Raw genomic sequence first — 12,918 nt, forward strand, 5'->3', positions numbered from 1 at the left:
GGTACTGAACAATTTCTATGTAACTGTCTTAAGTCTTTAGAAGAAGGTTGGCACAAGTTTATAGCAAGCTTTAGATTCTAGAATGAAGTTTTAGACTCTTCTGTTTAAACTATTTGCTTTAGAAAAGTAGACATTTAGCTTGTACCTTATAAAACCTGGTTTTGGAACCCTGGATCAAACTGTGTGAATGCTGGTATTGCAATAAACTGTGAGCATCACGCCTGATTCAACATTGTATCTTTTATTGGAGCATACATAATGTACCCACAAAGTAAGCACTTGGCAAATGTCTGCTGAATGACCAAATGATTCCCAGGATGAATTGTCAGCTCAAAGTCCAAATATGGGGGCTCTGGCTGGTAAGTTACCTAGGCTTTGATCAAGCAGCTTCCCCTGAAAGTGTTGTTAGAATAATAATCCCACACATCAGATTTCTGTGGAATATGAGTCCCATCTCTAGCTCCTCTCCCCACCACAATCACAGCAGTCAGATAAAGTTGAGGAGTTTATTAGTGAAATATCAGAGGCAGGCAGCCCAAATGACAGAAAGAAAACTGAAAATGTCCCTTCAAGCCAAGTCAGGGCCTGGCCTTGACCTCCCCAGAAGGACAATAAAGTGGGGTTAACAACAACATTCTCTGGCAGCCACCTTGCCAGGGCATGACTGTCTCAGCCAGGACTGTCCACCACCCCCAAACAAAGGTGGGGAGGAGACAAAGACTGTTTATAGAATCAATGCAGAGGCAATGGAAACTGTAAAGAGAGTCGGAGAGAAAGAAAGTGAGAGGTGGAGTGGACCTTCACAAAGTTCCAGACTTTTGGCGCTGAGTGCCTCAAATACATTGACCAGCAGTTCTGCAAAATGTTACTGAAAAGGTAAAATGCCTGATGTTTTCAAGAGTTCCCCTGGACTTCGCCCCACATGCCATATCACACTGTCAGATGTACATGGCAGAGCCCAAAGGCCACATTATTGAAGGAAGAAAAACAAGAATAAGCCCTGTTGTTCTTTAAGGAGAGAGGAAGGAGTGGACGGCTGCTGGGACCTTTCCCCCGGAGGCCTGTGTTCTGTAAAGCAACTTCCCAGCAGCAGCTTGGCACAGCTCTAGGTGAGGGTCTCACCTTTTGTCACCTGTTAAAGGAAAAGTGACAGATAAATTCAAACGGATTAGAGGGTCTAAGAAGAAAATCTTATTTTAGTTCCTAGGTAGTAGGGAGTAGTAGAAAACAAAATAGCTTTGGAGTCTCAGAAACCTGGTTCAAATCCAGGCAAGGCACTTAACTTCTCTCAGACTATTTCTGCTTCCAGGTTTGTTTTGGCAAGAAGTAGAAACGTGTATCCTCTCTTGCACAGCCACTGCCTAGCCTCATGAGGAAACACCTTGCCCATCATACTCACCCGTGCTTCAATGTACTCTATTCTCCGTTCAAGGGCTGTCAATTTCTCATTCAGTGTTGCGAGTCTTGAACGACAAGACATATCTGGTAAAAGAAGACTGGTATTCAGGATTAATGTCATTACACACACCCCCCTAAACTAAAAAAGAGGAATGATATAGCATGCTAAATAAAAATGGGAGCTGGTGGGCAATACAGGGGAGTGGCAAGGACAAGGTGAGAAGTATCTCAGGAGCACAGCTGTTTAGAGTGAAAAAAGTTGAACTTTCTACCAAATGTGGTAGGTAGACAATATGGCCCCCAAAGATGTCTACACCCTAATCCCTTGAACCTGTGAATGTGTGTCCTACATGACAAAAGGGAATTTGTAGATATGATTAAGGTTAAGAACCTTAAGATTCTGGATTGTCTAGAGAAGCCCAATCTAATATCAAGCCCATAAAGGTAGAGGAGAAAAGAAGAGGAAAGGCAGAAGACGTTCAGAGTGTGAAAGGGACTCAACTTGCCATTGTTGGCTTTGAAGACGGAGGAAGGGGGCCATGAGCCAAGAGACCCAAGTGACCTTTAGAAGGTGGGCAAGGCTCTCAGCAGACAGCCAGCAAGGATACAGGGATCTCTTCAACAGCTGTTGAAGTCTGCCAATAACCCAATGAGCAAGAAAACAAATCCTCTCCTGGAGCCTCCAGAAAGAAAGGCACCCTGCTGATATCATAATTTCAGCCCAGTGAGCCAGTGCTAGATTTCTGATCTACACAACTGTGAAACAATAAATTTATGTGATATAAGCTGCTACATCTGTGGTAATGTTATGGCAACAACAGAAAACTAAAAGAGCAAGGCTGTACAGATGAACATTTGCTAATAGGCAAACTAAGAGTGTCAAAAGAGGGAAAATGAAGAGGAAGAAAATAATCTCATTAGGGAAGAAACGCAGAGGGTAAGAAAGCGGCAAAGACTAATGGAAGGCACTTCACTACCGCTGCTCCCGGAGGGCACTCACCATTCCACCGGTATCTGCACAGGCCTTTCAGAATGAGAGGGAACACGAACATCCAATACCTGTGAGGCCCACATTCCATCTGCAATTTCCTCTCCCACCTTTTCATCTTCTTTCACAACCTCACCCAAAATGAAACTTAGATTTTCCCTAAAATAACTTCATCTGCAAACTTCTTTAACAGAAGCTACTTGACTACTCTTCTGTGACTGTTCTTGACACAAAAGAGAAAGTTTCCTAGGCCTGCTAATTATTTCCTACCACTTCCTCCAACACTGTTCTCAGTCATCTCTCATTAGTCCTCACTTTTCAGTCTAAAATATCCACTCTCCAACAGAGACTCCCACTGCATGATTTAACACTTAGCTCATAACCTTCCTTTTCATCTCTCCCCCGGCTGTTATGCATAGCATTCTGGCATCCCTTTGGAGACACATCTTCCTATACCCTGATCTTGCCTCAATTTTCATTTTATCATGTCCAAATCTTACTCATCTAAACATTCTCCTTCAAGGCTTATGGAACCCTGAGATCTTTGTCAGAGGGATATAATTCTTCTTCTTCTGTTATTTACCTAAACATTTATGGTTAAATTTAATTTGTAAGTTACTTATGTAGTTGGTCTTCAGTTATATCTTGCTTTGGATAATGATTTAAACATGAATGTTCACCACTATTTCTTAGAATGCTTTGATAAAGTATGGCATATCTGAGTGACTATTAAAACAGCCATTAAAGCCCTGACCAGTGTGGCTCATTGGTTGAGCATCCTTCCACCAAGCAAAAGGTTGCTAGGTAGATCCCCAGTCACAATACATGCCTGGGTTGTGGGTTCGGTCTCGGTTGGAGCACATAAGGCAACTATGGAAGTTTCTCTCTCACACTGATGTTTCTTTCCCTCTTTCTCCCTCCCTTCCCCTCTAAAAATAAGTAAATTTTAAAAGTAAAAACAAAACAAAGTCATTAAAAATTAGTAGTTTTGGCCCTGGCCAGTGTGGCTCAGTTGGTTGGAGTATCATCCTGTAACCAAAAGGTTGTAGGTTCAATTCCTGGTCAAAGCACATACCTGGGTTGTGGGTTTTTTTTTTTTAAAGATTGTATTTCCTTGAGCGCGGGCTGGGAACCAAAGTGTCCCAGGTTCGATTCCCAGCCAGGGTACATGCCTGGGTTGCAGGCCATAACCCCCAGCAACTGCACAGTGATGTTTCTCTCTCTCTCTCTATCTCCCTCCCTTCCCTCTCTAAAAATAAATAAATAAAATCTTTAAAAAAAAAAAAAGATTGTATTTCTTTTTAAACAGAGGGGAAGAGGGAGAGAAAGAGAAAGGGAGAAACATCAATGTGTGGTTGCCTCTCAAGTGCCCCCTACTGGGGACCTGGCCAACAATACAGGCATGTGCCCTGATCTGGGAATCGAACCAGCGACCCTTTGGTTCGCAGACCAGCACTCAATCCACTGAGCCACACCAGCCAAAGCGTGGGTTGTGGGTTTAATCCCTGGTCAGGATCCCCAGTCCTGTGACGTACAAGAGGCAACCAATCAATGCTTCTTTCTTGCATTGAAGTTTCTCTCTCTCCCTACCCCTCTCTCTAAAAACAATGGTAAAGAAAATATGTCCTCGGGCGAGGATAAAAAAATATTAGCAGTTTGGGCCTGGCCAGGTAGCACAGTGGTTAGAGTGTTGTCCTGATGCATCAAGGATGTGGGTGAGATTCACACTCAGGGCACATACAAGACGCAACCAATGGATGCATAAATAAGTGGACCATCAAATTGATGTTTCTCCCTTTCTAAAATGAGTGCAATTTTTAAAAAAATCCTCACAGAAGGGTATGTTTATTGATGTTAGACAGAGGAAGGGAGACAAAGAGAAACCCTGGTCAGCTGCCTCCCATATGCACACGCAACCCAGCTGGGGATTGAACCCACAACCTAGGTGTGTGCCCTGACCAGGAACTGAACTCCCAAACTTTTGGTGTATTTGGCAATGCTCCAACCAACTGAACTACCTGACCACAATAAATAAATTGTTTTTTAAAAATTAACACTTTTGAGAATATTTAGCCTTGGCTGGTATGGCTCAGTGGACTGAGCACCAGCCTCCGAACCAAAGGGTTGCCAGTTCAATTTCCAGTCAGGACACATGCCTGAGTTGTGGGCCAGGTCCCCAGTAGGGGGTGCTTCAGAGGCAACCAGACACTGATGTTTCTCCCCCTCTTTCTCCCTCCTTTAGTCTCTCTAAAAATAAATAAAATCTTAAAAAAAAATCTAATAACATGAGAAAATGTCCCTGCAGCAAAACAAAATGTTATTTATGTACATGTAATTTATAATTTATTTACACATCTGTTTCCCCAGTAAAATGAGTTCATCAAGGCAGACATTGCCTCTTACTAATCTTTGTAACCTTACGGTCTTGCCTGACACATAGATGTTTCTTGGGAAAAAATGATAGATTCTGGTATATTAATGGAACAAAAGATGGACTCCAGTGTGATCCACAAATTTCACAAGTGGGGAAAACAAGGCCTAGTAAGTGGAGGGCCCATCGTGGGTCGCTGACGGGACAACACTGTATAGGAGCTCAGTTCCCTCACTGCCCACGTGGTATTCTTTCCCATTGCACTGTCCCAGCGCACACTACTACCATCCTGCTGAGCCTCTGAGGCCATAATTTACTCCCCACATCCCCTACAGTTTACTTACAGCCCAACTCTTCCACTTTCTAGTTCACTTTTTCCTTTTTTTGTTTCTACATTAGATCCTTTCCCATGTACCCAATTTCACTGCTACTCTTCATTAGTCTTTTTAAAAAATAGTTTCATTGATATATAATTTATATACCATGAGGTTCATCTGCTTAAAATATAAAATTCAATAGTTTTTAGAATATTTACAGAATTGTGCAGGTTTCACCATAATCTAATTTTAGAACATTTTTATAACTGCTAAAGAAATATCTATTAGTAATCATTTCCCATTCTGCCTCCACTCAGCTCCTGGCAACCACTAATCTTTCTGTGCCTGTGGATTCACCTATTCTGAATATTCTTCATTCTTCGTCTTTTTAAAATTATTTCTTGTTGAATTCACTGGTGTGACATTGGTCAGTAAAATTATGTAGGTTTCAGGAATACAATTCTATATAACACATCATCTGTGTACTGTTTGTATGCTCACCACCCCAAGTCAACTCTCCTTCCCTCTTCACTCTCCTTTCTTGTCCTTTTATCTGCAAGTACTGCTTCTCCTAATGCCCAGGTCTAGCTGAAGAAGAAGCACCTCAGAGCCCTCCTTTTCCTGGATACACTGCCACAACTACCCATCAGGACCAAATCTCTTTCAGTCTGGTTTTTAGAGGCTCAAAGGCAGGTCACCTATGCTATTTAGTAACAGCATGAGTGTTATCACAGACAACCTGTCATTTCCCATAAAAAGAGCTAAAATTATCCAAAGTGGCAGGGTGGTGAGAGGGAGGGTTCCTTCCGGGATGGCTGTTCTGTTCTAGCTCTGGCAATCTGGTGATGAGTCAGAATCCAAGAACAACACGATGCTATTGGCCTACATGAATAAGGACTGCTGGGAAATATAAAATGTGGAACTCCAAAAACTTTGGTTATATTTCAGGCCCCATTAAATACATGCTGATTCTAACAAAACACAGGGAGTGTCCAGCAGCTGAACAAATCTGAAATCAGAGTACATTTATATTTACATTATCACCAGACTTTAACCGAAAATGCCAATTGACCTTGACAGGTGTTTGATGCTGTATATGGTAGTCACCCTTAACCACAGGGAATGTGTCCCAAGGCCCTAGTGGATGCCTGAAAACAGATACTACCAAACCCTACATACGAATATACTATCCTTTTTCCTATACATATGTAATTTATAACTTAGGCACATAAAAGGTTAACAATAACTGATTAATAAAATAATTACAGTAAGTTATATGAATGTGGCCTTTCAAAAATTATCTTACTGTACTGTATTCATCCTTCACGTGATGATGTGACATGGTACAATGCCTACATGAGATGAGGTGACACAGGCACTGTGATGTGGCGTGGGCAACAGACTGTATGTCACAAGCACTTTATGGCTTCTCTGTGACATACCAGAGTTACTAGCATTACTCCCTCTGTGCTTTGGGGCTATTTAAGTGAAATGAAGGTTACTTTAACACTGTGACACCATGGTGGCAGACCTGGTAACCTTCCCAGCTGCTAAGTGACTAACAGGCAAGTGGTATGCACAGTATAGCTGTGCTGGACAAAGGGAGATGATTCACGTTCTAGGCAGGACAAAGCGAGACAGCAAGAGATTTCATCACATTGCTCAGAAAGGACCCAAATTTAAGAGATATAAATTTTTTCCTGGAATATTCCATTTAATGTTTTCAAACCATAGTTGATTGCAAGTAACTGAAACTGCAGAAAGTGAAACAGTGGGTAAGGGAGGACAATTACACACATCATGACTGCTGACAAATGCCAGCTACCTGACAGCTCCTTCTGTGAACTATTATGACTGCAAAACTCAAGTCTTTCTCTTGAGCTATTTTGCAGGTAAGTCTTATTTCTCCAACAAAATTCTAAATTTCTTAGGAGTGACTAGTATGTCATTTATTAATTATTCCTTTCCAGAGCATGTGTCACACAGCTGAGCTATAACAGGCATGCTGTATCTGTTGGCGAAATATAAAAACTGAAATTTAAAAAGTCACATTCTTGATTTTTTGTTATACTTCTCTGCACACATCAGCTTTAGGACCAGAAAAAAAGAGTATATATATAAAAAAAAAACCTATCATCGGTTACAATCTGTTTTTGGAAATTTCACATTCCAAGTAGAGAACAGGCTGAGTGTTAGGATGCTATCACTGCTGTGTGATTCGTGTGTCCTCTGGTTCAGGTGGTCCTCGCATGCTGAAAGAGAAAACCACAAAGAGCCCTGGACGGGTAACTCTATTGGTTAGAATGCCATCCTGCTAGGTCAAGGAAGGTATGATCCAGGGATCAAGGCACAGATAAGAATCAACCAATGAGAGCCTAAGCAGGTGGAACAGCAAATCCATGTTTTTCTTTCTCTCTCTCTAAAATCAGTAACACAACCACACAAAGACATTGTAACTACTCTTACCAGCTGCAATCACAGGGTAAAAGCTGTTCAGAATGTCATCAGCTCTCTTGTAAAAACAGTTCTCTTTCCAAAGCACATAGTCAACACACTCTCTGTGGTCAGGGAGAGGACTACAGGATTGCTGCCATTTTCAAAGTGCTACAGATGCCTCCTCGAAGTAAACTCCTATTGAATCAATCTTAAGTTCAATAACTCCTATTGAATCTTTGCAACACCAAATTATATTATCATAAACTCCATCCATGCCATACAGATACATAGCAGAACTAAGGAGTTATGTTAAGGACTCAGAATGGAAAAATACATCCCACACGCACTAATCCCAAGTCATACAATGCCAAGATAATATATTCAAACATAACCTTAGGATTTATCCAGTTTCTCAGCCTGTTGGCCTTTGTCTAAACTGTTGTATAATGATATTGCCAGTATTCACCAGCTTTATACCCGGTAAATTAGACTGTTTACTGTTTAATTTTGCTTCATAATTCTGCTCTTACTGTTCTTTCTGCCCTAATTGTTCTTTCCTTTTTTAAAAAAAAAAGATTTTATTTATTTATTTTTAAAGAGAGGGGAAGGGAGGGAAAAAGAGAAGGAGAGAAACATCAATGTGTAGTTACCTCTTGCTCGCCCCATACTAGCTAGGGACCTGGCCCGCAACCCAGGCATGTGCCCTGACTGGGAATCAACCCTTCGGTTCGTACTTGGTTCCCACTCCTGGTTCCCACTCCGGAGCTCAATCCACTGAACTACACCAGCCGGGCCTAATTGTTCTTTTCTTTAAAGAACAAAATCACTTTCTACAGAATCTTCAAAAACCACTGAGTAACTAATTACTCTAAACATCAGGCTATTGTCATCACTTTAAAGGAGAATAATAGCCTAAGCTAAAGGAAGCCATTTTTCTGGCTCCTAAAGATTGGAATTATTGTTCATTTTCTCAGATTTGGTGGAAATCTTGAATAAAAATAAAAGTCTTTATTCTCTTTCTAATCACAAAATGGGACTCACACGCATATGATAAAAATCTCAGAGCAGGTATTTCTTTGCTAATAAAGAAAAAAAAATTCTCCTCCACAAATACTAAACTCAACCTCTTTCATTTTCAGTCAGTTCCAGGGCTCACCCACTATATAAATTTAGTGGGTGTAATATGTCAAGATTTGTGTCAACAATAAATTAATGTGAACTAAAAGCTTCTTAATACAATTCAATGCTCAAAAATGAAGATATATTACCAAATCCAAATTTGGAGGACTGAGATGCTAGAGTACTTTTACATTTTGAAAAACCACCCCAGTTTGACTGATGTTAGATGTTCTATAGATTGAACTGGCATTCTTAATACTCTGCTTGGATATTCTGTGTGTACATATCAGATATTAATGCTTACCAGATGACTGAAATATTTCAATTCTACATTTTAAAGTTAAAACTCTACATATTAGTTATTTTTTAAACTATTTTTCACTGCCTTTCCCGACTAATCCAAAGCTATGATCTTGTCATCATTCCATCTTTCCCCCCGGCATGCAATATTTTGGTTTCTTACCTGGTCCTTCTTCTGAGGGAATGCTATGAGCAAAGAATACTGTAAAGAACCCTAATTATTCAGAAAGCAGAAGAAACCAGTTATGAAAACTAACATTGAAAGACTCTGCGTGGAACTTTAAAAAAGAAAGTCTTTGAGGAAACAGACTGAGTATTACGGTAAACAGGTATTTCTCAATGTTTTCATTGATTAAAATCAATGAGTGTAGCCTCTCTGAACTTGAGTCTCCTGCCTCCAAAACCACTTATCTTCCACTAAACCATATTCCTTCACTCATGGTCCTGAAAAAATTTTAGGAAATTTGACATCTATGATTTCTTGATATCATTTCCTAATACATCCTCTAGCAAGTTATGTGTATGAATGTGGATTATTGACATATATATTTATATTATTCTATTCTCTCAACAATACAACCTTTACCTCCATTCCCTGGTGAGGAAATCTACCATACCAAGATACATCAAACTAATAATCCTATATATCTTATATGTAAATACATTAATACAAAAACAATGTTCTAATTTGTTCTGAAGTTATTATTTCACCTTCAAGCTAAAAATTCTTTGCCTACAGAAAATTGTTCTGTGTCCCTCACAGTGCCTGAGATAATCTTGCACTGAGAACTAGTTTCTTTTGCTGATGCTTTTTAACAAAATTCATGTTGCATCCTTAGAACTCATCAGTCCTCTAGCTAGAAAATAATACATTTTAAAATCTTTCTATACATCATTTCCCCTACTTAATCTTAATTGCTTACTGTTGCTGAATTAGTTGAACAGAAGCACACGAGCTGGAAAAAGATCACATACATATGTCAGGGGACCCCCAAGTCCGGCTTCCAGCGGATACCCTGGTTCCTATTAGGAACCAGGCCGCACAGCAGGAGGTAAGCTTGGAATGTAAGGCGCTTGAATCATCCTGAAACCATACCCCCACACCCTGGTACGTGGAAAAATTGTCTTCCACGAATCCAGTTCCTGGTGCCAGAAAGGCTGGGGACCACTGCTGTTAAGTCATCCTTACACTTTGTGATTACATAAGTCTACACAGCGCCCAGTTCTCTTAACACCTGAAGAAAAGGGATGGGAGTTTGTTACAGGCTCGCTGTCCAGAAAGATACGGAAAAAAAACGATCATGAGCAGGCCATGCCTAGGAAAGATTTTGCTAGAGACAGACAGAACACCTACTGACAACTAGATACTAGCAATACAGAGATTCCCATTGCTTTACACGATCTGGACCTTACCTCTGACCTCATCTCCTACCACTCAGAGACAAGAAAGGACAGACAGAAGGCTAAAGGGGCGAGTAAACGGCGTGGCGCTAAACAGTTTCGACTGGATCCTGAAGGAGCTGGGGAACCGTCAAGGGTCTTTACACAGGGCAGCGACTCGGCCATGGCTATGTTCTGGAAGGTGCACTCAAGAATGCAAAGTAGGAACTGGAAAGAAGTGGAGCACAAAGGAAGCGGGAGGCTACTGAAGACACGGCGGGTGGATGGGGCTGCCTGACGCGTCAGGAAAAAGGACTTGTTAATGGATCCAGAATGATAGCAGTAAGACCGATGAGCTCAGCGAAGAGCAGGATAACTCTACAGGGACTGGCCAATGGAGCCTCAGGGTCAGGGAGCAAGGAGGAAGATGGGGCCTGAAGGAGGAAGCAAAATGTAGCAGGAGCCGAGGGCTCCCGGAGAGAGCCCCATCAAAGCTTTTCAGCTCCCCGGCCAAACTGCCTCCGAGGCCTCCCTCCATCCCGCCTCCCGCTGCTCGCCCGCTGACCGAACGAGTTGAGAAAGTCCGCGATTTTTTTGATGCTGCTGGTGATGAGCTCAATGTACTCCCGATTGGCCCAGTCTTGGTGAATTTCCCGCTGCACCGGGTCCTCCTGTCCAGCCATGGCTGCCGCCTAAGGAAGAACGACTGCGCAGGCGCCCCGATCCTCCAGGACGCCCGTGCGCCTGCGCCGCCAACCCAGACCCATCTCTGGGCACGCACGAATCAACTGCCATTGTTTGCGCCTGCGCGACGTCACAACCGTCGGCGAGTGTTTTTCTTTCCCTGCTGCCACGCCCCTGAAAACTGTCTCCTCGATTCTGACGGGCAAAATGGAGTGCGCAGGCGCCGAGCGCCCCAACCCATCACCATACTGAGTCTCTGGCAGTTAGCGTTGATAGGGAGAGAGTGAGTTAGCGTTCCCCACCCAGTTCTTCAGCTGCTCCAGACTCCTGTGACGGCAATAAGTTGGGTATAACCGATTAAACCACATTAAGTAATTGATAGGCTCATAAATAGCTGGCGATACTGTGTAAATTTACAGTCCCTCAAAAGGAAATTTGTAAATTAGTGGCAAGAGTTGTAAAAAAAAATTAAACTTTTTGACCTAAATATTTCACTAAGAAAATCATTGAAAAAGAAAAAGCACTTTAAACACAAAAGTACTTTTTGTAGCATTAACTATTAAAAAAATAAAGAGCCTGGCGGAGTGGCTCAGTTGGTTGGAGCGTCCTTGCATACACCACAAAATTTGCAGGTTTGGTACTGGTGGGGTCGCTTATGATAGACAACCAATTGCTGTTTTTCAGAGATGTGTGTGTGTCTCTCGATCAATGAAACATAGCCTTGGCCGTGGATTTAAAAAAAAAAAAAAAGGCCCTGGTTGGTGTGAGTCAGTAGATTGAGTGCCAGCCTGGGAACCAAAAGACCTGCAGTTCATTCCAAGTCAGGGCACATGCCTGGGTTGGGGGCCAAGGCCCCAGCTGGGAATGTGTGAGAGGAAACGGATCCGTGTATCTCTCACACATCCATGTTTCTCCCTCCCTTCCCTTCCCCCTAAAAGTAAATAAATAAAATTTTTTAAAAAACAAACAAAAAAACAAAGGCAACTAAATCTCCACAGTCTGAAATGGCTGAACAAAAGTATAGGCATTTATAGCAATATTATGCAATCATTTAAATGCTAATTATTGGGGGACTTCCAGTTAATATGGTAGCATTGGCAGACATGGCTCACCTTTTTGCACAACCACATCAAAATTATAACTAAAATATAGAACAGCTATCACTCAGAACCATCAGAAATCAAGTTGAATGGACTGACAACTACAGAATTAAAGAAACTATATCCATCTAGACTGGTAGGAGAGGCGCAGGTGCTGAAGGGTTGGTCCCACACCAATGTGTGGTGGATAAAAATTCAGGAGGGATATCCCGGGAGTGAGAAGTCCCAGTCCCACACAAGGCCCCTCAGCCCAGGTTCCAGAGCCAGGATGATAAGTCCCCACAACTTCTAGCTACAGAAAGCAGGGACTGAGTTGGTGGAAGAAAATTCTTGAGCCCCCAGCAATTCCTCTTAAAGAACCCACACACAGATTTATTTACCCAGACTCACTCCCTCTGTGCTCCAGCGCCGTAGTAGCAGCTTAAAAGGCACCAGTGGCATACTGGGAGAAATTGAAGCATCTGGCATCAAGGCGAGCAGAGGCCATTTCCTTTTTCTAAACCCTCCCCTCACAGAGCCACAGAGCCAGCAAGCTGGTGCCATAGCTGAGACTCCATCAACCTGGCTACACAGCTTGATCTGCCTTGGAGATCCCCAGAGACTCTGTCCCATCCAATTTACAGACCTATCCATCCTGCTTTTCCATAAGAATTGGCTCATGTTGCACAATTTCCTAAATCCTCTCAAAGAAGCACCAGCTGGAGACCTCAGTAAGCCCCAGGCCAGACACTAACATCAACAAGTCTACATTCACAGCTTGGCTTCCCCTGGGAATCTCCCAGCCCAGCAAAAGGAGCAGCCATCTCAGATTGCCTTATAGCTCAG

At 42.2% G+C, this 12,918-nt stretch overlaps 1 protein-coding gene across 1 annotated transcript; it reads right to left on the bottom strand.

Annotated features, from left to right (window-relative positions):
- Positions 1 to 220: 220 nt before the first annotated feature.
- On the bottom strand, positions 221 to 11,032 carry BRK1 (BRICK1 subunit of SCAR/WAVE actin nucleating complex). Its single transcript, XM_045832542.1, has 3 exons — positions 10,875 to 11,032; positions 1,400 to 1,482; positions 221 to 1,132 (listed from the first exon to the last, which is right to left on the bottom strand). Exons 1-3 carry the CDS (start codon positions 10,990 to 10,992, stop codon positions 1,106 to 1,108), a joined length of 228 nt encoding a protein of 75 aa, XP_045688498.1. The 5' UTR covers positions 10,993 to 11,032; the 3' UTR covers positions 221 to 1,105.
- Between the last annotated feature and the right edge of the window lie 1,886 nt (positions 11,033 to 12,918).

This window comes from Phyllostomus hastatus, unplaced genomic scaffold (genome assembly GCF_019186645.2).
Source record: "Phyllostomus hastatus isolate PE091 unplaced genomic scaffold, TTU_PhHast_1.1 phas_contig_16, whole genome shotgun sequence".
Classification (NCBI taxonomy): Eukaryota; Metazoa; Chordata; class Mammalia; order Chiroptera; family Phyllostomidae; genus Phyllostomus; species Phyllostomus hastatus.

Excerpts from the sequence above, each read along its gene's own strand:
- BRK1 (XM_045832542.1), bottom strand. The coding sequence starts at position 10,992 with ATGGCTGGACAGGAGGACCCGGTGCAGCGGGAAATTCACCAAGACTGG. Across the intron at positions 1,483-10,874 it reads GGACTTTCTCAACTCGTTCG|ATATGTCTTGTCGTTCAAGA; the intron begins GTCAGCGGGCGA and ends TTCTTTTACCAG. Across the intron at positions 1,133-1,399 it reads TAGAGTACATTGAAGCACGG|GTGACAAAAGGTGAGACCCT; the intron begins GTGAGTATGATG and ends TTCCTTTAACAG.